The sequence below is a fragment of the Elephantulus edwardii genome, unplaced genomic scaffold (assembly GCF_000299155.1).
Source record: "Elephantulus edwardii isolate Elephantulus edwardi_28Jun2011 unplaced genomic scaffold, EleEdw1.0 scaffold00002, whole genome shotgun sequence".
Lineage (NCBI taxonomy): Eukaryota > Metazoa > Chordata > Mammalia > Macroscelidea > Macroscelididae > Elephantulus > Elephantulus edwardii.
The window spans coordinates 47507314-47533903 of NW_006399752.1; the positions used below are offsets into that span (position 1 = coordinate 47507314).

Here is a 26590-nt window from a genome sequence, read left to right on the forward strand (position 1 = left end):
CTGTCTTCCCTCAACCCTGATGTCAGTCCTGTTTTAAAACAGTGGCCCTATGCAATATTTGTCCTTTTGTGACTGAGATATTTCACTCAATATAATGTTCTCCAGGGTCATCCATTTTGCATAATATTTCATGAGTTCCTTATTTTTCAGTGCCACATAGTATTCCATTATGTGAATATACCAGAGCTTCTGTATCCATGCTTCAGAGGCAGCAATTAATCTGTCTTCAAGGAGGTCATTGTCTTCCTCATTCACTGTTGCTCGTATGCATGTGAGGTCATTGTGACAGAGCTCCCCTTTACAGCTTTAAAGAGGAATTTGGCAGCAGATTTGCACAATGTAGTGATGTCATTGATTTCTTGATTCCCTCTTCAGTGGTATTGATGTGGATCCATGTGGAAGGAAACCTTGACAGTGTCAGCCTTTTCATGATGTTGCGTATTGGTTTATCGTGATGTCGTATGTTGGTTCACTTGGGAAGATTTTTGTTTTCTTTATGTTGGCGTCTAAGCCACACTGAAAGCTACTTCATCAGTAAGCACTTCAAAACGTCTTCCATTTCAGCAGGCAAGGCTGTATCATCTGCACATCACAGGTCGTTAATGACTCCTTATCCCCAATTCTTCAGATAATCTGACTTCTCAGATTATTTGAGTAAGTGTGATGGAAGGCTACAACTGAAGGAAACTTTTCTCGATTTTAAACTACACAGCATCCCTTGGTCTGGTTGCCTCTTGATCTGCGTATAAGTTCTTCATGAGCAGAGCTAAAATTCCTGGACTTCCTATTTCTAGCAGTGTTATCTGTAATTTGTTATGATCCACACAGTTGAGTACTTTGTATAGTTAGTAAAACCACAGACAAACGTCTTTGTAGAATTAACACTGTTTAGTAATGATAGGTAAAATAAAATGGCCTAGGCGAGCTCTGGTGGCCTAGTGGCAAGAAGCTGCACTGCAATCACAGAGGTGCATGGTTCAAATCCTCCAGATGCTCTGCTGGAGAAGGAGGGACAATCTCCTCTTGTACCAGTCAGATTTTTCAATTTTTTGGTACACACACACAAAAAATAAGTAAATAAAAAAATTAAAATAAGATGACTCCATTGTCACTAGAATGTCTACTTCTCAGAGAAAGGCCTCCCCCTGCTTCCAGCCTGCTCAGCCATTTGTGGGAAGCTGAACTGGCATTCCTAAAATACCACCGACAGTGAGCTGACCTGAGATTCCACCTGTAAGATAAGAAAAAGACACCAACAGAATACCCCCCCAAACAAGACTCCTTCATGTGATCGGCTGAACCCACCCACAATCCCTATATATATCCCCCCCTCCCCGCAACAATAAGCTGTGGCTAACTCTGAGAAGAGTGGCAATCCCAGAACCCTTGGTTGTACTTATGCAAAACTCAGGAGGCAGTCATCAGAACAGAGTAAGGAAACACTGCATGGTTTAGAATTGAGAAGGGTGTACACCAGGGATATGTCCTATCTCCATACCTTTTCAATCTATATGCAGAACAGATCATCCAGGAGGTGGGGCTGTATGAGGAGGAATGTGACATCAGGATTGGAGGAAGACTCATCAAAAACCTGCACTTCAGCATTGCTTACTGAAACTGAGGAGGACTTGAATCTTTGAAAACAAAATTCTCACAACTGGTCCAATGGCAGCGTCATGATAGATGGTGAAGATATTGGGACTGTTAACAGTTTTAGTTTAATTGGGTCCACAATCAACACTCTTGGTACTGGCATCTAGGAAATCAAAAGACAAATTGCATTGGAAAAGTCTGCTGTCAGAGACATCTTCAGAGTACTGAAGAGCAAGGTTGTCAGTCTGGAGACTAAGGTGCCTCTGATCCACGCCGTGGTCTTTGCAGTTGTGTGCTATGCATCAGAAAGCTGGACAGTGACTAGAGATGATAGGAGAATTGATGCCTTTGAACTGTGGTACTGGAGAAAAGTATTGAATATACCATGGATTGTAAAGAGAACAAACAGGTTCCCCTTGGAAAGGGTGAAACCAGGCTGCTCCTTGGAGGCAAGAATTGTGAAGCTCCATCTGACATACTTTGGACATGTTACAAGGAGAGACGAGTCCTTGAAGAGGGACATTTTGCTTGGTAGAGTGGATGGACAGTGTGGGAGAGGAAGACCCTTGATGAGATGGATTGACTCAATGAGACTGGGTTAATGAGGGTAGTTGTGTCAGAGACGGTGAGGTTGGCTCAGGACAGAGCAGGGTTCAGAGCTGGTGTACAAAGGGCCAGGCAGACTAAAACTGTTAACAATCTCGATCTCTTCACCATCCATAATAATGCTACCAGTGGGCTCAGTGGTGAGAATCTTTGTTTTCTTGAAGTTGGGCTTCAGTCCATATTGAAGGCTGCAGTCTACCTTCCACAGCAAGCACTTCAGGTCCTCCTCAGTTTCAGTAGGTGAGGTTGTGTCATCTGCATAACATAGGTGGTTTATTAATCTTCCTCCAGTCCTGATGCCACATTCCTCCTCATACAGCCCAGTGTCCCAGATGGTCTATTCTGCATATAGATAGAAAAGGTATGAAGATAGGATACATCGCTGGCATATACCCTTCCCGATTTTGAACCATGCAGTGTCTCCTTCCTCTGTTCTGATGACTGCCTCTTGGTTTAGGTATAGGTTTGGATAAGCAAAATCAAATGTTCTGGGATCTCCATTCTTCTCAGGGTCAGCCACAGTTTGTTGTGATCCACACAATCAAATGCCTTTGATAGTCAGTGAAACACAGATATTCTTCTTGTACTCTGCTTTCAGCCAAGATCCATCTAACATTAGCTATAATATCCCTAGTACCATGGCCTCTTCTAAACCCAGCCTACACATCTGGAAGTTTTCTGTTGACATGTTGCTCCAGTCAGTTTCGGATAATTCTCAGCAGAATCTTGCTTGCATGTGATATTTATGCTATTGTTCGATAACTTCTGCACTCTGTTGGGTCCCCTTTCTTTGGAATGGGAATGAATATCGATCTTGTCCAGTCAGTTGGCCAGGTTTCTCTGTCCTCCGGATTTTTTGGCACAACTTAGTGAGCACGTCCAGGGCAGCGTCTTCTTGTTGAAATATGTCAACTGGTATGCCGTCAACTCCTGAAGCCTTGTTTTTTGACAGTTCTTTCAGAGCAGCTTGAACTTCCTCCTTCATCACCACAGGCTTTTGTTTATACATTGTTTCATGAAATGAAACCACAAAAGTAAACAATGGCATTTCACTACTTCATGGGTGGAATGAGGGACGGTTAAAGGAAATAGGAAAGATCCGGCAGGGATCTGTAAATACAGGGTAATAGTGGGCATAGTTCAATGATGATTAATTTTATAAAACATAAAGAATGCGAGTGATTGTATGAAACACAATGTGAATGAAAGATAATGAGAAATACAATGTATACAAATTTGTACGCAAAGCAATATAAAAAGAAAAATTTTTAAAAAATTCACAAAACCATGGCTTGAATCAGGCACACCTTAATCTGTAAACTGACATCTTTGCTCTTTAGCACTTTTGAATTGCATTGTCGGTTAAAGTATTGAATGGACTGCCAAAAGAACAAATAACTCTTTGTTGACAGAAGTCCCACCAGAGTGCTCTCTGGAGGCCAGGATGGTGAAACTTCGTCTCAGATACTTTGGGCAGGTTACCAGGAGGATCTTGCCCTTGGAAAAAGACATCATCCTGGGGATAAGCACAGGATCAACAAAAGAGAGGACCATCAACAAGAGGAAGTGGCAGTGATTACAGCAGTGGACTTGAGTGTGATGGAGATTGTCACAGTGGACAGAGCATGGCTCAGATCTCTGGTTCATCAGTCACTATGAGGTGTAGTTGCTGTGGTGGCATCTTATACAACAGCTTGCTGACAGGGGCTTTGGTGACCAGTTATAAAGAGCTGCGCAGTTAACCCAGAGGACACGTCTCTCTGGCATTTTGACTCTGTCTCCAGTGTCTCCATGGCAGAAAGATGGGCAGTCTCCTGTGTGTGTGTGATTTCTAACATTGGAAACTCATTGGTGGTTCAGGTGTAAACTGATTCTGATTCCAGGGCAATGAGAATGAATTTGAGTCTCTTGGCCTGTGAGAGGGAGAGAACTGTTGAAAAGGGATATATGATTGGGTATTATTGTCATGACAGGAGTCCAGAATGAAGGCTGCACAGTGCAGTGGACTTGGGGGGAAGGATTAACAATGAAAGAGTTTTTTTCTTTTACTTTTCAAGGAGAAGAGTGAATTGGGGGCAGGGCAGGGATAAAAGTGCAACAGTGAATGAATGGAAACCCTAAGTCTCTGTAAACTTTCATTAAAATGAGTTTAAAAAGAAGAAAAGAAATTTCTATGTGTTAAAACCATCCAGTCCTGCTGTTGCAACACTTGATAATGAAGGCAAGGCAGTTGTGCATATTTTAAAATATTCTCATAAATGAGGTTTATCACTAATTTAAAAAGCTAAGTATTGCCTGTCCACCATACTAGATTTTGTTAGTATTTGTACTAAAAATTACATTAAAAATGTAGCACTCACTACATTCTACTTTCTAGGCCAGTGTGTAAAACAATAAGGAATGTACTTTTTATGCAGTTAAAGGAATGACACGCATACGTAATCACATTTTAATTTCATTTTCTGACTAGAAGTTTCTAGATACAGATGATGATGTTGGGTGCTGTCGAGTTGATTCTGACTCAGAGCAACTCTTCATGGCAGAGTCGAGCTGTCCACTGGGTTTATAGGAGAGTGATCTTGACAAGAGCAGATTGCCCTTTAAAAAAAAAGATACTGGTTTGTTTACAAAGTTCGTATACATTGTTTTTCACACAGAATCTTTCCTATTTGCTTCACCCATCCCTCCCTCCCCCCTTCAGATTGTGCGACCCTGTGATTAACCACTCCGTCCCCCACCCATCCTCACCTCCCTGCTCCCCCCTCCCGCTCCTTGGATCCTCATGCTTGTTCTACAGTCATGAGCCATTTGTCTTAATGGAACTGAGTTAGTTCACTCAGCATAATGCTCTCCAGTCCCTCCCAAGTTAGGCGGTCATTTACAGAATCATTGCTCCTGAGTGCTGCGTAGTATTGCATCGTGTGAATGTACCCCAGTTTCTCAGTCCGTTCGACCGTGGTTGGCCAGTTGGGCTGTTGCCATGTTCTCGCGATGCGGCAGCAGGAGGAGCTGCTGCCCTTCGTCCTAGGTCCTGGCTTCCTGCAGTCAGAGCGACGGAATGACTGAACTCCGTGTGCCCATCACTCCTCCTTCAGTGACCTTCCCTCTTTTCCAGATCACTTACTTCAGCCTCTGGTACTACAACAAGCAGAACCAGCGCCGGTGGGTGGACTTGGAGAAACCTTTAAAGAAGCAGCTGGATAAGTACGCGCTCGAGCCCACTGTCTACTTCGGAGTGGTGTTTTACGTGCCTTCCGTGTCGCAGCTGCAGCAGGAGATTACCAGGTGAGCCGTCACGTGCCTTTCACCTTTGGGAAGTAAATCTCGCGTGAGATTCACACGGGGCGAGTACAGTTGAAGTCAGAAAAGACAGACTTGGCCTGCTCCCCCTGCATTTTCCCTGCCACGTTGAGCGGAGGTTCTGTACGAGGTGCATTAGTTTGTTACCGCAGGCCACTGAAGAGGTAGCAGGCACCAAGGGCTGTGTTGAGGGACACGAGGGTCTCACCCTGCCTGTTACCTCTGCTTGTCGTGAGGAACCTTTTCTGTTTTGTTTCTGATCTTGAAGCAATGAAATGAGAGAGAATATTGAAAAAAAAATTAGACATACAATCTGTGTTCATTCTGCATTTTACAGTAGAATTCTGATTCCAGCAGCTGTAGTCTATATTCTCTGCATGAGCCTGTGTGAGGGAGCCAAAGAAATGGGGTGCTGGGTGAGTGCTACTGAATCAGTTTCTCTTGATTCACTAGCTTAAAGATGAAACTTTTTTAAAATGAAACCTGTTTTGGTGGAGTTTTCCTAAAGGCTGCACTCTCTATAGAAGCAGGTCCCAGATCTGTCTCTCACAGTATGAATTGACACTGTGTGTGTAGGGGGTTTGGTGTAAGGTGTTACTGTTGTTGTTCATGTGAGCTGATTCAAAGCTGACCCTGCAGCTCCACAGAAGGTTTTCGAGGCAGTAAATCCCATGAGAGGAGATTGCCCATCTTTCTCCCTCGGGGCAGCTGGTGGATTCAAACTGGATGACTTTGGGTTGGCAGAGTGACTACTTACTGCTAAGCAACCAGAGTTCGCTTATAAGGTGCAAAGTGGTGGAACAACATTCTCTCTTGTTTGCCCTCTAAGACAAAGAAAACAGAACCAACTGAATAGAATGGATCTTCTTGAGCGTACTTCGCAAAGTGCTCTAAAACCCACTTGGTGTTTCTTTTAGCCCTATGCAGCTGGCCTACTTCCAGTGTCCCTAACATGCCGCATGCCTGCTTATCTTTGTGGCCTAGATCTTTCTTTCATATTTATATGCTGGAATGCTAGTCATCTTCCAAACTGTATTTCAGAAGATCTTTTCTCCATCAAGCCTTCTGTGACTCCTAGGCTGCCGTGAGCTTTGCTTCCTCCGGGCTGTCCTATAATTTGCTCGTACTTGTATTGTGATGTCACCTCCCAGGGCCTTGCATGAAGATAAGACTGTACATATCTTATCTCTTTCTCAGCTTTTAAATCCTTGTTTTCTTTAGCTTTACTTTCCCACGATATCTATAATGGTACCCTGCACAACCCATGGACCCCATACTGCTCTATGTTTATGAAATATTTTTAATTACAGTGTTTGCCAATGAGTAACTGGAAGAGAAAGAAAAGCCACAGAGGCTAGAAGGAGGTGAGAGGGAGACATTCACACAGACGACGCCTCGAGTCCTGGTGTGGAGATGGTTCTAGCCTGTGGCTGACACAGGGTGTAACCTCAGGGCCCTGTTCCCTGTGCCACTGCTGTACTCCCCCTCCTGGCCCTGAGAACAGGCCGAGGCTGCACAGAGCCCTTGCTGGGGCAACCTGACTAGAGCAGATCCGTCTTGCTGGTGATTCAGAGGAACTTGACTGACTTTCTTGTATTAAGTGCACTTTATGTATTTCTAATAAGGTGTCCTTCCAGAAATGTAATTTGTTATGTTCTGGCTTTTAAAAAGTGAAGGAAATATAAGTAAATTTTATAATTTATTAAAAAAAATTCACACTGACTATGAAGCAGATCCTTATTGAAGAGGGAAATGGAAGCCCAGAGAAAACCAGTGTGAATGGCTTATTTTGACTTTAAACAGCTGTTAAAGATGGAATGGCATGACCTAGGAACTTTGCTCTGTGTGGGGATTAAATTTACACATGAATACACTTATCCTTTGCTGGAGGAGCTGCTCTTAGGCTGGTATTACTGGTTGTCCATGTTAATAAGTTAGTACGTTATGATTTAACAAATGCTATAATTAGTTACACTTCATAAACTTATAGTTAATTGAAGCACTAGGTTCCTCATGAGGATGGGAAACTTGAATGGGAAAAGTAAACTGGCTTTCTGAGTGACTTTCAAAGGCATTTTCTAGTCACGTAATCACCAGTCATATCCCGACCACCACGTGGCGAGGATATCCAAACCCTAGAACCAGTTCTGTAACCTTTTTAACCTGTAGTTGTGTAGGTATCCCCGTCACAGACCTTTCCCTGCTGCCCTAGTTCCACCTATGATGCTGATGAAATCAGGCCTTGGGGATGCTTTCCTTTGTCCCTTGTCACGTATATTAATGCCACAGCTGCGCCCAGAACCAGGGACGTCCATCAGTCTCTGTCCTGGGCACACACTGCTGGCTTCCCTCAGCCAGATGCATGTCTCTGTTAAGTTTACAGCTTTAAAAAAGGGCCTCTGAAGGGGAATAAATCTTTTTTAGTTAAAAAAACCGTTTTCGAGAATCTCCTCCTGTGCAGTTAATTACTGCTGAAAACCCACTGGAGGCTCAGCTGTGGACCCATCCAACCAGACAGCACGCAACAAAAACAGCAGATTACATCAAGCAGAAGGGAGACTGAATGAGACTGAGACTTTCAGAGAATTTCAGATCATACTTAGGAGAGCGAGGAATCAGCTGCCCACTGTGGACTTATAATACAACTTTACAGTACAAGACTTGGGGTTTTAATTGAATAAAATGATCAGATTTGGCATTTGCACAGATGACACTGACATCACCTGCAGCGTAGATCAGATATGGTGGTAAGACTGTGTGTAGAATACCAGTAAGAAAAATAGATATTCTATAATCTAGATATTAGTCCAGCAATAAGGACTTAAAGACTTTAGCAATAGGAAGCACTGAGAGAGATTGGGCCTGTTAGACTCTATCAGTGGGAAGTTTCATGCGTAGGTGTAGGAGAACCAAATGTATCAGTTAGAATTAAATATGGTCTTGTATAACAAAATTTAAATATTGGCTTCTGTGGTCAAAGAAATTCCTAGTCGGCCATGCTGGGCTTACAGAGAATTAGCTGTTCTCTCTCTCTCTCTTATTAAGGCAGCTCTGGTGGCCTAGTGGTTTTGCAGTTGAGCTGCTGACCCCAAGATGTGTAGTTCAAATCTACCAGCGACTCCCTAGGAGGAAGATGGGCAGTGTCTTCTCCTGCCGTGTAGAGCCTCTGAAACCCTCCGTGAGTCAGCTGTGAGCCAGATCAGATATGATGACAGTGAGGTTTTTCAGTTTTCCCCTTACTTTTCTTGAATATGTTCTGTAGCATACTCTTTCCATTCGCCAACATAATTCATGGTCCAGGATATCTGGAGAAGCTCTTGCTGTTACAGCCACATTCCAGGAAATTCACAGGAAAGGTGACAGTGGCTTCACTCGGAATGAAATCATCTTCTTGTCCTGGAAGCGCTGCAGCCCGCAAGGCTCTTACTTTTCATTGGCCAGGGTCGAGTCACGTCACTACCCCAAGCTGAAACGGATGCTTCTGGTGGGCAGGCATACAGGCCTTGAGCTCAGAAGCAAGGTCTGAATCAGAGAGGATCATCACCGTTAGGGTATGGTAAATATTTAAAGCCTTAGGGACAGGTTAACTCTGTTAGGGTAAGTGTTTATACTGGAAGAAGGCAGAGCATAGAGCCAGGGCACATCAACATTAAAAGAAAAAAAAAATGTGTGTACTCTGCTTAGACACCATCTTCTTAGTTTCTCCAAGGAGAAACTTGGTTTCACTCTCTTGAAGACAGACCTAATTGCTTTCTTGGCAGTCCATGGTATGTTCAAGACTCTTCTCCAACATCCCAAGTCAAAGGCATCGATTCTTCTGTCATCCTTAGTCATTGTCTAGTCCTCTGATGCATAGCAAGTAACTGAGAAGACCATGGTTTGGATCTGGTGCATCTTAGTCTCTAGACTGACGTTGTTACTTCTCGGTACTCTGGCAAGATCCCTGACAGTAGATTTTCCCAGTGCAATTTGTCTTTTGATTTCTTGACTGCTGGTGTCAAGAATGTTGATTGTGGAGCCAAGCATAGTAATTTGCCTAGTCAGTTCCCAGTCATGTCAACCTTAAGTATCCAATAATGAAATGTTATCCTGTGACATGTTTATGGTGATTGATATAGTTGAATTAAGTATGGTTCTTAGCAGCTTTTCTTTTATGGATTTCATAAAAAATATTTTAGTGTAAGCCTGGCCTGAAATATCAGAAACCATTTTTTTCCGGCCTGCTCTCTAGGGCCGAGATATTTCTACCACACTGGATAATCAGAAATACAGTATTTCTTTGCTACCAGATAGTTTTTAAAGCATAGGATTAGTCATTGATTTTTGGTTTTCCTATAGAAAAGAACCAAATGTAAGGGGAACAAGAAAGATAAATACTTGTCTTTGAGATGGTTCCAGTTTTGGCTCCATTAATTCATTAAAGAGTGAGCATTTATGCATACGGACAGGGGCATTTTAGGTCAGTATTTTGACTAATCTGGAGATATGGTTTATGCTCCTAGGAGCTTTGGTGGCCTAGTGGCAAGAAGCTGTGCTGCAATCCTGAAAGCACGTGGTTCCAGACCACCACCCACTCTATGAGAGAAGGATGGGCAAATTCCTTCATGTAGTTAACTACCTCGGAGACCCTGCTGGGTGTCAGCTGTGGGTTGATTCTAACCCTGGTACACAGCAACAACTGAGTTACAGTAAAAAAAATTTTATCTTAATGGATACTAATATTGATACTGGCATTGAAATTGACTTTTTTCTTTCTTTCTTAAATAGGTATCAGTATTATTTGCAGCTGAAGAAAGATATCTTGGAAGGAAACATTCCTTGTTCATTAGAACAAGCTATTCAGCTAGCAGGCTTAGCAGTTCAAGGTAAATAAACGCAATCAATAATGTAATCATTCTATAAATTTAGAATGTGTTTAACTATAAAAGCAGTGAGAAATTCTTAAGTCTTTCCAGTATACATCTTTATTAGTTTTTATATATTAGTGAAGTGTCATTCTGTTATCTAAGTTGCAATGATGCTTTATAGGAAAATAATGAACCTGAATTGCTGCAATAAAATGTGAGACTTCTGGAAGTTTAACCTTATATATTATATGATAACAGAGCAAACTGTCTAATGAATAGAAATACATATATGTGTGTATTTACATAGATATATATGCGTGTATGAATGTGCATATATGTATGTATATATGTATATGTATGTATGTATATATGTATATGTATGTTTATATATATATATAGAGAGAGAGAGAGAGGGCGCGTGTGCTCTGGTGGCCTCATTGTAAGACGTTGCTCTGCCAACCCTAAGGTATGTGGTTCGAATCCACTAGCTGCTCCTAAGGAGAAATATGGGTAGGCTCCTCCCATGAGATTTAAAGCTTCTGCTAACTCCCTAGAGGGTCAGCCATGCATCTGTTCTGACTTGGCAGTACACACGTGCCTATGTATAACACATGAGTACACTTATATATGTATGAAAAGAAAGCCTCCAACTCAGCCGCCCTAACACAGGTTCCATCTCAGAGCAGCCCTCCATCCGTCAAGTGTCTGGGTCTGTAAATCTAACAGAAAGAGACTGCCAGTCTTCTCTCTGCTGGTGGATTGAACTGCTGGGGATCCAGGCCTCTGTGTTAGCAGCACAGCTCTCTGTGGGCTCCCCCAGCACAGCTCCAGATGGATCTGTTACGTACATACGAAGGCATTCTCTTACTGTGGAAAAGGTATTTGGTGTTCACTTGGGTAATGTTCGTGTGTGCAGTTCATTGACATTGTGTCCACCACCGTTCATGTTCCACATCACCTGTATCCTTTCCCAGGTTATGGCATCATCCTTAACAGAAGGTCACTGTGCCCTGAGCCTCCCTTTCTCCCCTCTCCTGGTGGCTCTCCGCTTGGTACACACTAATAAATGCTGCTAGATCTGCATTACATTCTTTCCTTATTTCATTCCTGTTGAAAATAGACACAACAGTCCAACAATTCCTGTACAATTATGTGTAGCCCTTTTCACCTCCCTTTTCCGAGTTCTTCCTCCCTGTTAACATCAGCATGCTGCCTAAGAGTCCTGTCAAGTCTTCCAAGTTGCACTTGTCAGTCTGATGTCATACAGATAAGTTCTCCCCAGAGCACGATACTCAACTAGTGTATGTCTGCTTATAAGAAGATTTTAGCAGATATTTTTTGGCTTGAGGGTTAAAGATTATCTCAGGGTAGTAGTTGAGGAATTCGTTTAGCCTCTATGGCTCCAAAAATAGTTTCTGTTCACGGTTTTTTTGCATTTTAAAAATGTGTTTTCAATTTTTAGGCCCTTAATAGTACATGTTTCTTTAGATCAAGTACTTTATATATATATAAATCTAGTCCAGGAAAAATTTCCCAGTCATTGATGAGGTGCTGCTTACTTATATACTAAATATCCTTCATTTTATTAGAAGATCTGGTGGTGGCCTAGTGGTAAGGAGTTGCAGTGCCAACCCAGAGGACTGAGGTTCAAATCCACCAGCTGCTCTGTGGGGGAAAGATGAGCAATCTCCTTCTGTGTGATTTACTACCTCTGAAAGCCCTGTGGAGGGTCAGCTGTGAGTCAGCTCCAGCTTGATGGTACATAACATAATGACTTCATTTTATTTCATTTCTTAAGCGGTTGTCCTACACTTCAGAGCATCAGCAATGGGAATAAAGTTTTTGCATTTCATGGTTTTTAATTCTTTGTCTTTTATTCCTCCCTCTCTCTCTTTTTTTTGGTATGTGTGTTTGTGTGTGTGTGTGTGTGTGTGTACCATCAAATCAGATCTGACTGGTACAGGAGGAGATTGTCCCTCCTTCTCTGGCAGAGCATCTGGTGGATTCAAACCATGCACCTCTGGCATTTTATTCCTCTCTTGTCTAATTTCCATATATTGTAGATTATATACTTGATGGAATCGTAATAATTATCTGGCATTCAAACTTGAGAATGAAAGTTTAACCAAAAGAACAATTTATACATTCCTCCAGATTTTAGCAGGCCTGGAGAGAAATGTCATTTCTAGACATATAAAAGCCCAGCAGCATGTGAAGCCAGCTGCTTTTCAGGTTACTTTGAAGCTTCCTATATAACATCTTTGTCTTTAAGAATTTGTTCTTAAAAAAATCCCCCTTTTGCTAAGTTGTCCTTTTAATAATTCATTTAGTGTTCAAACTGAGTATTTGTTGCAGCAGCATACTGTAGTTATCTGACTCAGTGTTGTACTGAGAGAGTCCCTGTGCTGAAGTCTGTATGTAGATTTATCAGTGCATGAGTGAGTGTATATGATCACAGGGTTCTTAGATCTTGTGTTGGTTCACAGTCGGGGACCCAGTGGGGCAAGGTCGAATCAGCCCATGCATTTCCTCAGCTGAATTTTTTTTAAATTTTATTTTATTTATTTTAATGAACATTTACAGAGATTTTGGATTTCCATTCCTTCATTGTTGCATTTTTCTCCCTGCCCAGTCCTCCTCCCCCAGTTCGCTCCTCTCTTTGAAAAGCAAAAGAAAAATTCCTTCTTTGCTATACAATCTCCCCACACCGCTCCCACTGCCCCTAGTACACTCCACTATGCAACTGTAATTCTGGACTCTTGTGATAACCATAATACCCTATCATATATCACTTTTAAATGATTCTCTCCCTCATCTGTTTCAATGCAGTATACATAATTTATCCAGTTTTTCTCAGTCTTACCCCAACCCTGATGTCAGTCCCATTCTACAACAGTGGCACCATGCAGTATTTGTCCTTTTGTGACTGAGATATTTCAGTCAGCATCATGTCCTCCAGGGTCACCCATTTTGAATATTATTGCATGAGTTTCTTGTTTTTCAGTGCTGCATAGTATTCCATTGTGTGAATATACCACAGCTTCTCTATCCATTTGTTTGTTGATGGGCAGCTGGATTCTTTACACGAGCAGATCACCAGGTCTCTCTCCCGTGGAGCCACTGGGTGGATTTAAACTGCCTGCCTTTCATGGAGCAGCCACGTTCCTCACCATTGTGTCACGAGGGCTTCTTGATTAAGTCCGGGTTTTGTTCTGATCATGAAAATCAGATTATATTGTTTATTCTTGTGATTTGATTTTTTTTTTTACACCAGTCATAGGTATATTTGTAGACACGTGGCTCTTTCTACTTAAGATTTTTTTTAAATTTTATTTTTATTTTTATTATTTTTGTGTGTGTGTACCGTCAAATCAGATCTGACAGGTACAGGAGGAGATTGTCCCTCCTTCCTTGGCAGAGCATCTGGTGGATTTGAACCGTTCGCCTCTGGGATTGCAGTGCAGCTTCTTGCCACTAGGCCACCAGAGCTCCCCTTCTACTTAAGATTTTTAAAGAAGATATTTAAAAACTTCCCATTTTAGAACTGTGTTAAGACTGATTTGACCTCTGAATCCTAAGCTCACAATGTCTGTATTGCGTACGGAGTTTTGGAAAAAGTGAAAACGAAGCGTTACTGGAGAAGCAGCTTGATTTGGGGTTGGACAGCACTCCGTGAGGATTCGCCACAGTAGTCCAGCCAGCATTTGATTTTGTATGCATTTCTGTGCAGATGGAATGTAGTTGACATGCAGGTGTTTGTCATTTTGTGCAGCTGATTTTGGGGATTTTGATCAGTACGAATCCCAGGACTTTCTGCAGAAATTTGCCTTGCTTCCTGTGGTAAGACTTTCTTTTTTTTATTTATTTATTTTATTATTTATCACAGATTTACTTTATTATTATCACAAATTGGATCTGACTGGTACAGGAGGAGATTTCCCATCTTCTCCAGCAGAGTGTCTGGAGGATTCAATCCATGCACCTCTGGGATTGCAGTGCAGCTTCTTCCACTAGGCCACCAGGGCTCCCTAAGACTTTCTTTTATATTTGGCCTTTTACAAAAGTTTATTCCCATATCCTTTATAGTCTTTAAAATGAAGTCTGTTTCATAGAGTTTTTAGCCCAAGTACCTCTTGCAAACAGCTCAGATGTGACTCCTTCCCCTGCTCTCGTCTTACTATTGGCCCTGTGATCACACAGACACTGGAGTGTCTGTACTGGCTGGGCTGTGGCCACAGACATTAGTTTCGTGTTTGAGTATAATGCTCAGTGAGATTAACTCCACTTCTGATGAAACATGGGGATGTTATCCTTTCTGCTGAAGTCTTGAAACCTCACAAAAGTTATGTTGAAATGAATTTCGTTTCCCATCAGTAATGACAAAGGTTTAGGTGTCAGTAAATACACTGCTTTCCACTTTTTAAGTCACGGTTGATAGAATTGATAAGAAAACTATGCACTGGACCAACTAAAGCAGGACTCTGTGATACGGATTTCCAGAAGAACAAACAAATCTCTCTTGGAGAAAGTAAAGTCAAAATGCTCCTTAGAAATGGGGATAGCCATTCCCTCTCCTAGGGAGGATGGTAGTTAATAGGAGAGCCCCACTCCTGGAGAAGGACATTATTTTTCATAAGGAAGAAGGCCAGCAAATAAGACCTTCAACAATAAACTTGTAACAATGGAATAAAAGAAAATAGTGATTGTGAAGATGGTGCAGCGTTTATTTTATTGTCACAGGATGGCTCTGAGTTGGAGCTGACCCCACAGCAGCTGATATAACAAACAATAGAATGAAGGCTCTGCCAGGTGGGTCCCTCCACCACGAGGAGTTGCTGAGATGATTCTGCTGTGCTGGGCACAGAGCTGGCTGACTGACGGCCAACCTGAAGTGCCTTCAGCGAAAACTTTTTCTGGGCTGAGATGAGAAGCCAGTGTTAAGATTTTTAGCTCCGGCACAGAAGCCACTTAATTCCTAAAAGACCTGGAATCTTGCAAAACTCCCCTATTAGTAAATGAACTTGTGTTTTTGCCAGATAGTGACAAGAATTAGAAATAACCAGTAGCTGTGGTTCTTCCTAAGAAATTTGATTCATTTGTTTACATACATACTGCTGTGTGTTTTGCTCAGGGGTGGTTACAAGATGAAAAAGTGTTGGAAGAAGCAACCCAAAAAGTGGCCTTACTACATCAAAAATACAGGTAAACACTCAGAAGTAACAAATGAATATATTGTTGAACTTAACACTTACTCCACTTTTTCTCAGTTTTTTAAAATTAATTTTAATGAAAATTTACAGAGACTTAGGGTTTCCAGTCATTCATTGTTGCACTTTTCTCCCCCCTCCCCAATTCACTCTTCTCCTTGAAAAGAAAAAGAAAAAACCCTTTCATTGTTGTGCAATCCCTCCCCCAAGTCTACTCCACTGTGCAGCCTTCACTCTGGACTCCTGTCATGACAATAATACCCAATCATACATCCCTTTTAAACAGTTCTCTCCCTCCTCTGTTGCAATGCAGTATACATCATTCCTCCCCTCCTTCTCTGTCTTCCCTCAACCCTGATGTCACTCCTGTTTACAATATTTGTCCTATGCAATATTTGTCCTTTTGTGTCTGAGATATTTCTCTCAGCATAATGTCCTCCAGGGTCATCGATTTTGCATAATATTTCATGAGTTCCTTGTTTTTCAGTGCAGCATAGTATTCCATTGTAGGAATATACCAGAACTTCTCTATCCATTCATTTGTTGATGGGCACTTGGGTTGTTTCCAGCTCTTTTCTATTGTGAACAAAGCCGCAGTAAGCACGGGTGTGCATATATCTGCTTGGGTGGCAGTTATGGTTTCTTTAGGGTAAATTCCCAGTACACTTACTCCACTTTGAAGTAATCATTGACACAGTTCATTCAAATGTTTTGTTGTTATTGCCACTGCTACTGTTACTACTACTACAAGTTGTTGGTTGCCATGGCATCAAGAATAACTCCTAGCGACCACATCCTCAGCCTCTGCCAGGCTGAAGGTCATTGCCAGGAATAGCACACATTTGACTAGGAGTGTTTTGAGTAACACTTTATGTGCCACCTGCAGATCTCAGCACTTATCTGCATTAACGCATACATTTGTCCAATTTGTATTGTGGTTTGGGTAAAAGTTTACGAAACAGATTGTTTTTCCATTCATTAGTCCCTGTTGTTGTTGTGTACTGTCATGTCAGAACCAATCCATAGCTGACCCTCCAGCAGGTTTTCAGACACAGTTAATTGCACAGGAGGAGATTGCCTATCCTTCTCCTGCAGAGCAGCTGGTAGACTTGAACCACGGGCTTCCAGGATAGCAGTGCAGCTTCTTGCCACTAGGCCACCAGAGCTCATTAGTTCATATGCATGACATTGACCCATGGCATTGAATGCAATCCCCACAGTGGAATGCCGTTCCTCCTACTTTGTCCCTGTGTTTGTTATTTCCATTCATCATTCTTTCCTATGCCATTTTGCCCTCTGAGTTTTCTCTCTGGACAAATGCTACCTTTTTATCTGTGTAGTTGACTGTTCTTAGGAGTGAGAACAGGTGCTGTAATCCTGACCATCTTGGGTTAAAAGTGGAGCCACAGAGTGATAGGTAGTTTTTTTAGACATGGTACCCCCCCCCCCGCCCCCGTCTTTCATTCTGTGTATGATCTCACTAACCTCTTTTGGGTTGCAGAGGCCTCGCAGCTCCTGATGCGGAAATGCTGTACATGCAGGAGGTGGAGAGAATGGATGGCTACGGGGAGGAGAGCTACCCGGCGAAGGTGAGCATGACACAGGATGGGTGGTCGGCAGTGCGTCCCAGCGGTTCTTGTGTGCAAGCCCTGATCCCTAAAGGCTAAAAATGAGCAGAGGTCTGACAGTGGAAAAACAGGTCCGGAGCTCTGTAGTAACGCTCATTTCTTTTTGACTCTGTGTCTTGAACCTACTGAGAATTTGCCTTTCCACCCTAGATACGCAAAATTAGAATCTAGTTTAAGCAGATCCCAAGGTGATTGTTATGTGTACTTGAATGTAACAATCACTTGGACCCTCCTGGGAGTCTATTAAGAATCACTGGTGATCTCAGAAGACTGTAGAATCTGATTCTGTCTGAGGTGGAAATGAAATGCAGGTTCCCTCTAAGAGGATCAAACAAGAATGAAGCGTGTTTGAGCTCTGCTGGAGAGAGAGTCTTAAGAGACTTGAGCTTTTCATATTATGTATTTACAAGATGGAGTATTTCTACTGTTCAGACATCTTTCCTTCAGACGGGTTACAGTGCAGACCTCCCAAACAGTCTGAATATGGGAAACACCTTCTTTGAGCCCAGACGGTTGTTATGGTTTGTGCTCCCGTGTTTATCTCCCTGCTCTCTCCTTTCAGGATAGCCAGGGAAGCGACGTGTGCATCAGCGCGTGTCTTGAAGGTATCGTTGTGAAACACAAGAATGGAAGGCCTCCTTCGATGTTTAGGTATACTTCACCATCTTTTCTCAGACATGCACTTTCTGTGGCTCCTGTCAGTGTGTAGTGTGTGCATGCTCTGTTGTTTTTCTGTGTGTACCGTCAAATCGGATCTGACAGATACAGGAGAATATTGCTCCTCCTTCTCCAGCAGAGCATCTGGTGGATTTGAACTGTGTAACTCTGGGATTGCAGTGCAACTTCTTGCTACTAGGCCACCAGAACTCTCTTGTTTTTAATTGTTTTTTTAAACTTTTTTTTTTTTTTTTTAATTTTATTATTTTTGTGTGCGTGTACCGTCAAATCAGATCTGACTGGTACAGGAGGAGATTGTCCCTCCTTCCCCGGCAGAGCATCTGGTGGATTTGAACCGTTCGCCTCTGGGATTGTAGTTGCAGCTCCTTGCCACTAGGCCACCAGAGCTCCCCTCTTGTTTTTAATTTTTGATGAGGGATTTTATACTAGAGAATTGATGCCTTTGAGCTGTGGAGCTGGAGAAGAGTGTTGAATATACCATGGACTGCTACGAGAACAAACAGGTTTGTCCTGGAGAGGGCGAATGGGCTGCTCCTTGGAGTCAAGGATTCTGAAGCTTCACCTGACATACTTTGGACTTGTTACAAGGAGGGACCGACCGGTCCTTGGAGAGGAACATCATGTTTGGGAGGGTGAAGGGACAATGTAGGAGAGGAAGACCCTTGATGAGATGATTGATTCGGTGATTGGGGTGGTGGGAGTTAGGTGTGTTGGAGACAGTGAGGTTGGCACAGAATAGAGCAGGATTTAGGGCTCTTGTACATAGGGTCGCTATGAGTCACAAGCAACTTGACAGCACATAACAACAAACAACACATTGCTCACTGGCTTCTTGCAAAGTTTCATTAACCAGCCCACTCATGACAGCGCTCCATCAGATGTCTACGGCTTTGCAGAAGGAAGCTTTGTCCTGTGGAGGCGCCGGTAGATTGAACTGCTTACCTCTCAGTTAGCAATCCCACCCATGACCCATCACGCCACCAGTGCTCCTTCAAGGCTCAGGACAACGTTCTAGGCTAAAATACCACCAGAAAGCCGCTATTCTTTTGATAATATGCTTTCTTCAAAACCAGTTGTGCAGAAAATCATGCTGACAATAATGACCTACTTATGAAATGCTTTAGAGGTGTGGCCCTTTTCTTGTCATAAGGAGCCCTGGTGGTGTGATGGTTTAAGCCCTGGACTGCTAACTAAGAGGTTGGCCCTTTGAGCCCACCAGCTGCTTTTGCGAAAATCAAATAAACCCTGTGGGGCACTTTTACTCTGTCCCCCAGAATCACGAGGAATCGGAATTGACTTGATGGCACTGGGCTTGGTTTTGGGTTTTCTTGCGATGTGGATTCCAATTCCCTCGTTCATTTCAGTGTGTTTGCATTTGCCCTCTGGCTTTCAAGGCTCCCTCTTGGGGAAAATCTGTCTTCTGGCTTCAGTCAAATACTGAAATTCCTAAAATACCAGCTTCTCAAGATATTAAACTTGTTAAAATGTTGAGGTTTTTGTGCCCCATTCTCCCTGTCAGAGTCCACAGGACAGTACTTGTTGGCTTCCATTTTAGCTCCTTTACCCTCTCCCTCCAGCTCTGTCCCTGTGACAGGAACTCTGCCTTGCTGATCGAGAATTTCTAGGGTCTCACGCAATCTGGCAGTTTTTAGTGGAAGCTCTGTCTGTTCACTATCTGTTGACTAAATGTTCAGGCAAATGGGGAGAAACAATTTTGCATCTGGTTCCTAGTGTAGTATTCACATGCTTACTTCTTGGAACCAGATATTGTGAGTTCAATTAGAGAATGAATGTTGGCTGGATGATATTTCTGAAATGCTTAACAGGTAGTAACTTTGAATAACTTACGCACCCTGTGTTCACTGTACGCAGAAGCCCTCACACTCCGCTTCCCTATTTGTGCCCTGTAGGTGGGCTGATATTGCTAACATGTCCCACACCAAGTCCTTCCTCACTCTGGAGCTGGCAAATAAGGAGGAGACCGTCCAGTTTCAAACTGTGAGTAAGCACAGCAGTCTGAATGGGGCTTGTTTATACACGTGTGTATCTGGTGATGGGATTAACATTAGTGTTTTTCTAGCACGTTGTTGTGCCAGTGAGTTGGAACCAACTCGTAGCTGACCCTCCTGGCCGAGGAGCAGCCGGTGAATTCGAATTGCATACCTTTAGCTTTGTAGCTCTACTTCTTACCACTAGGCCATCATAAAATCTTACTCAGCTTTATAATATCATGGATAGTGGCATGTGGAAAAATGTCAGTGCTCAATAAATATTGGTGAACCAATGAGTGAGTCTTTACATAAATACAGGAATCCCAGTGATGTCCTTGACTGCCAACCAGAAGGTCAGAAGTTCTAATCCAGCAGCCGTTCCATGGAGGAGACACTGTGATAGTCTGCTTCTGTAAGATTTTATAGCCTTGGAGAACCCTCTTGGGGCAGTTCGTCTCTGTTCTGGAGGGTTACTGTGAGCTGGAATCTACTCAGTGGCATTCATTTTGTTTGGGGCTGAATAACTACAGTTTAATTATTCTGTCTTCTAAATTAAATTTAAGGGCCTATGAGGGAAAAAGGAACTCTGATGGCCTAGTGGGAACGATTTGCACTGCCACCTCAAAGACAGGTGGTTTGAATCCACCGAGTGCTCCACAAGAGAAGGATGAGTAATGTGCAGCCGTAAAATCCTTTTGTGCATTATGGAGCCTCTGAAAACCTGCTGGAGGGTTAGCTATGAGCTGGTTCTGACTCGACTGCACATAATAATAACAGCAGCATTAGAGAAGAGAAGCTCTCTGATGGCTCAGAACACTACTTACTGGATTGCTAACCAGAAGGTCAGCAACTCAAATCTACTATTTGCTTTTGAGGGGAGGGGGAGAACGATAGGCAGTCCATTCCCATAAAGATTTACAGGTTTATACACCTGCTGAAGGGTTGCCAAGAGTCAGGATCACCTTGCCAGCAGTGGGTTTGGTTTGGGTTTGTTATTAGAGGAAAGTACAGACTGATCTCTTAATTTCCTTGAGAAAAGAATTGTTGTTATTATGTGCCATTGAGTTGACTCATTCTGTCGAAAAATTATTTTAATGACTAGGGAGGATAGAAGGAGAATTGATGCCTTTGATCTGTGGTGTTGGAGAAGAGTATTGAATATACCATGGACTGCTAAGAAAACAAACAGGTTTATCCTGGAGAGGGTTAAACCAAGCTGCTCCTTGGAGGCAAAAGATTCTGAAGCTTTGTCTGACCTACTTTGGACATGTTGCAAGGAGGGACCAGTCCTTGGAGAGGGATGTCATGCTTGGGAGGGTAGAGGGACAGCACAGGAGGGGAAGACCCTCTATGAGGTGGATTGATTCAGGGACTGGAGTAATGGGGGTAGATGCGTCGGAGACAGTGAGATTGGCAGAGGATAGAGCAGGGTTTAGGGCTGTTGTACGTAGGGTGGCTATGAGTCACGGCGACTCGACAACACACAACAACAACAATAGTATTATGTTATTACTGTCTAGACAAAGGCTGGATTCCATCACTGTGTCAACTTTCGGTATAAAATAGTCTTTAAATATATGTTTATCAAGAAGGAAAATGTAAAAATGATATTTTCATGGTTTAAAATACTTTAAGTCATTTTGATGACTTAATGTAAGGATTATACTCTTAGCACATTTATATTCTTTTGTCTTGGTCATCTAAATCATAATTATAGCATTTATAGGATAAGGCAAAGTATATAATCCTTGGAAAATGAAAGACTTATCCAATTATATCTTGTTCTCAGACAGACTTTGCATTAAAAAATAGTAAATTGTATATGTATTTTCATATTACTTTATGTATTTGTGTTTGCTAGGAAGACATGGAAACAGCAAAATATGTCTGGAGACTCGGTGTTGCCCGACATAAATTTTACAGACTGAACCAGTGTAGCCTGTAAGTACATCCTGCTCACAGACTATAGGGAAGGGGCGATGCCAATGTCTTTTTATTGCATTAGATTCATTGCAGTAGCTAGAAAGCAAATTTTATCAAAGCACATTATCTTATTCTTACAGTAGTTTTCATAACATTTTTGCCTTCTTTGCATGATACAATGGTATGGTATTCTTCATTTTTTGCTTTTTATCTTTGTTATCACTTCTAATAACTGCATATACTTCCATACATAAAATAATGTTTCTATGATCTTTTTCCCCCTACTAGTTTATTTACACAATTGAAATACAAATTTGAACAAATTCTTTCCATTTCCCTCACCCTCCCACCAATCAAATTGTACAACCTCCCCCTGCACATCCTCATTCCTCTGCTTCTAGCCTCTCCCACCCCTCTTGGATCCTTAGACTCATTCTACAATAATGGTTTTATACAATATTTATCCTTGTGGGGCTGAGTTAATTTACTCAACGTACTGCTCTCCAGTCCCTTCCAAGTTAGGAAATAATTTACAAAATCATTGCTCCTGTGTGCTGCATAGTAGTCCATTGTGTGAATGTACCATAATTTCTCAGTCCATTTGTTTGTGGTTCAACATTTGGGCTGTTACCATGTTCTTGCGATGGTGAATAATGCTGCTATGCACATTGGTATACAAATCTCTTTTTGTGCCTCAGTTCTCATATTCCCAGGGTATATTCCAAGTAGTGGAATAGCTGGGACATATGGAATTTCTATGTTCCATTTTTGAGCAAGTGGCAAACTGCCTTCCAGAAAGGTTGTACCATTTTACAGTCCCACCAAAAATGTGTAAGAGTTGCTTTCTCGCCACATTCTCTGCAACATTTATTACTTGATGCCCTGTTAAACTTTGCCACTGTTACTGGAGTGATATGGTACCTCATTGTGGTTTTGATTTGCATCTCTCTTATTGCCAGTGATATTGAGCATTTCTTCATGTATCATTCAGATATCTTCCTCTGTGAAAATTATTTCCATGTCTTTTGCCTATTTTGTAATTGGGTTATCAGTTTTTTCCTTGTGGAGGCCTGGGAGTATTCTGTAACCTTTTGTTATAAGACTCTTGTCTGAGATGGTATTACCAAATGTTTGTTCCCAGTCTGTAGGTTTTCTTTTTACCCTGTTGGAAAAAGTTTTCAGTGTGCACAGGCATTTAATCTTTAGAAGGCCCCATGCATCAATTTTATCCTCTTTAGGTTGTGCATTTCTGGTTCTTTTTGTCAGTCTCTTAATACCTTGGACTAGCACTTCTAAGCTTGATCCCAGTTTGTATCTTATGAATGTTATGATTTTGGGGCTTTACCCTCAGGTCTTTGATCCACCTTGAGTTGATTTTTGTGTATGGTGTGAGATGTGGATCCTGTTTCCGCTTTCTGCAGGTTGTTTCTATGATCTTAATGAATTTACTATTTGGAAAAAGTGGTTCTTTTTAATTTTTGTTTTTGAAGAAGCACTAACCTAGTCAATATTTTGAGCAATTATTTAGCTTCTCAAACCATTTCAAGAATATGTTCCTTCTTCCTCATATGCCTTTTTTTGAGGTAATGACTATGTGTTTTTAGTTTTCCCTTTAAACTTTTAATTGTGATTGTAATGAAAATTTACAGAGCAAATTTGTTTTCTCTTCACTAGCTCTTACACATTTTGTTTTGCAACATTGACTGTAGTCTCTACAACGTACCCACACTCATCCCCCTTTCTCCCTGTGTCTCTTGTTTTTACCCAGCCTTCTTTCCCTATCTTCTGAGCTTTCTCTCCTGACAGGTTCTGCCCTTCTGCTCTCAAATGGTTGATTGTTTTAAGGACAGCATTCTTCTCTGGTGTTAACCTGATAAGCAGTTTCCTGTGCAATTTATACGCTTCTAAAAACCCACTGCAAGATCAGCTATAAGCCATTTCTGACTAGACGGCAATGATTTTTTGAGTTTAAGTATTGTTTGTCTGAAAGTTGTGTCATGGTGGTGATTTGTGTTCCAGGCTTGAAGGGTGACTAAAGGCGTATGGGTCCCACTGTTCTAAGTCGGACTGGTGAGCCTGGTCTTCCCCCCTGCCCCAAATTTTGAGTTTTATTGCCTATTTTTCTCTCACTCTGCCAGAGACCTTCTGTGGTATCTTTCGGAACAGTCAGGTAGCTGGGCACCATGTAATTCATCTGGTCTCAGTGTAGTGAGGCCCCAGTATACATTCTAATTAGCCCACATTGCTTTTACCTGCTTTCTCATGCCCGTCGGCATGGCTGCTCTGGCATGTCAAATCTGAACCCCTTTGTCCTTCACTTTCTATTTCTCTCTAGCTGTAGGCTTCATCTTTTCTCCTATGTAGCAAGAGTCTTAAAAACACTGCATGGCTTTGCTTTCGCTCCTGCCTTTCACCCTGCTTCCCACACCACTGACACCACTTGCCACAGTCAACTGTGACTTTCACTCAGTTCAAGAGCTTTTTAACCCAACTCATGATAGTACCTACCTACTTGCTACTCCTTCCTGACCTCTGCTCTTCGTGGCTTCTGCAACTTGTCACCTTCTTCAGGCTGTCTTCATTCTAGACTGTTTATTCTCAGTGGCCTTTGATGATTAGTCACTAGAATTCTCTGGCATCTACACTCATTTGTGAAGTTTACCTTATCTCATGGCTTACGATAGCATCTAGACTGAAGGTATGTCACCCTAAGCTTCTGGCCTCATCTTCGCGAGCTCTCAGTTCTTCTTTTTGGCATCTCTACTTGTGGACCTAAAAGGCATCTAAAATTTTAGAACTCCTTTTTTTTTAATTAGTTAATGAAAATAATATTTTTTCTTTTATACTGGTTTAACTTACAAAGTTTATATACATTGTTTTTTCACACCAGATCTTTCCCATTTCCTTTACTCACCCCTCCCTCCACCTGTCAAATTGTGTGAGTTATGCTTAATTGTCCCTCCCCCTGCCCATCCTCACCCCTTGCTCCCATCCTCCCCCTAGATCCTTATACACATTCTACAATAATGGTCTTCTGCAGTATTTGTCCTTATGGGACTGACTTAGTTCACTTAGCATAATGCTCTCCAGTCCCTCCCAAGTTAGGAAGCAATTTACATAATCATTGCTCCTGCATGCCACGTAGTATTCCATCGTGTGAATGTACCATATTTACCCAATCCATTTGATTGTGATTGTCTGGGCTGTTTCTCTTAAGACAGCTCTTGACTTCTTTCTTCTACTCTTCTCCATGTTGACAAATGGCAACACTTTATAATCACCCAATTCCTCAGACATGAGAGGGTGAAGCCAGAATGCTCCTTGGAGTCAAGGATTCTGAAGCTTCGTCTGACATACTTCGGGCATGTTGCAAGGAGGAACTGGTCCTTGGAGAGGGACATCATGTTTGGGAGAGTGGAGGAACGGCGCAGGAGAGGAAGACCCTTGATGAGATGGATTGATTCTGTGACTGGAGTGGTAGGAATGAGTGTGTGGGAGACGGTGAGGTTAGCACAGGATAGAATGACATTTAGGACTCTTGTACATAGGGTCGCTATGAGTCGCAAGCGACTTGATGGCACATAACAACAACAACAAACCTAGATGCCACAGTTAATTCCTGTTTCTCTTTCACCCCACTTCTACTTGATCCGCACTTTCTGTCAGTTGTACCTTCAAAGTGTATCTGAACCGGACCATTTTTATCGCCACTTCTGTAGTCGACCACTGTGGTCTTTTACCTGGAATACGAGAGCAGCCCGTGTTTTACCTGTCCATGGTTCACTCCCGTAAGACACTAGGGGATCATCTTATTTTAAAACACATGTCAGCCCCTCTTATTCTTGTTGGAGCTCTCCTTTAACTTTGACCATACAAACAATAAACATATAATCCCGGGCATCATCTGGGCCTTGTCTAGTCCAGCCTTCTATCCATTAGTCTCTTGCTCTGTCTGTTCCACCTGCATGTTTGCCTGGTCCTTGAATGTGTTCCTGCCTCGGGAGGCTGGGTTTGTGCCTTCATCTGCCATTCCTGTTCTCTCCCTTCAGTAGCTGTCAAATCAGATGTGCTTCACCTCCCTGGTGTGTAGCCTTTCCCTCCCACCACCACCTATGTCCTCACATCCCCTTCACTTCTTTTTCTTCTGCATAGCACTTGGTGCCACCTGAGAGGGTATCTCTATTAGTTGACTTATTTATTCTCTGTATTCCCTGTTCACATGTAGGAAAGAGTCCTGGCAATGTGGGAGGACAGACTCCTTCCTTTTATTGTTGTAGGTTTGATTTTTTAAAAAAATCCCATATGCCAAATCTCTCTAGGATGAACCTGTTGGTTCTCCTAGCAGTCCATGGTATACTCAGTACTCCTCTCCAGTACCACTGCTCCAAGGCACCAATTCTCGTTATCCTAGTCATTAGAGAGGGTGAGACCAGGCTGCTCCTTGGGGGCAAGGATTCTGAAGCTCCGTCTGATATACTTTGGACATGTTGCAAGGTGAGAACAGTCCTTGGAGATGGGTGTCATGCTTGGGAGGGTGGAGGGACAGTGCAAGAGAGGAAAACCCTGGATGACATGAATTGATTCATTGACTGGGGTAATTAGGGTAGGTGTGTCAGAGATGGTAATTGCCTGTTGTACATAGGGTCGTCAGTAAGAGTCGCAGGTGACTCGATGGCACACAACAGTAACAACAAAGCCAAACCTATTATTCAGATGAAAGTTTCCAGAGCAAGTTCATTTTCCGTGTATCAGTTTGTACACATTTGTTTTGTCACATCAGTTGCAGTGTTTTTCTTTTTTTTACTTTTTTGGGTTTT

The 26590-nt window shown here is 42.3% G+C and overlaps 1 protein-coding gene across 1 annotated transcript in view; it reads left to right on the top strand.

Annotated features, from left to right (window-relative positions):
• Positions 1-26590, top strand: part of PTPN21 (protein tyrosine phosphatase, non-receptor type 21) — a 107228-nt gene that overhangs the window by 40550 nt on the left and 40088 nt on the right. Inside the window, exons 2-9 of the mRNA XM_006879134.1 lie at positions 5315-5484; positions 10267-10364; positions 14119-14186; positions 15478-15548; positions 17055-17142; positions 17744-17832; positions 19770-19857; positions 21712-21791. Coding sequence (XP_006879196.1) covers positions 5315-5484; positions 10267-10364; positions 14119-14186; positions 15478-15548; positions 17055-17142; positions 17744-17832; positions 19770-19857; positions 21712-21791 — 752 coding nt within the window. The remainder of the gene's footprint in view (positions 1-5314; positions 5485-10266; positions 10365-14118; positions 14187-15477; positions 15549-17054; positions 17143-17743; positions 17833-19769; positions 19858-21711; positions 21792-26590) is intronic.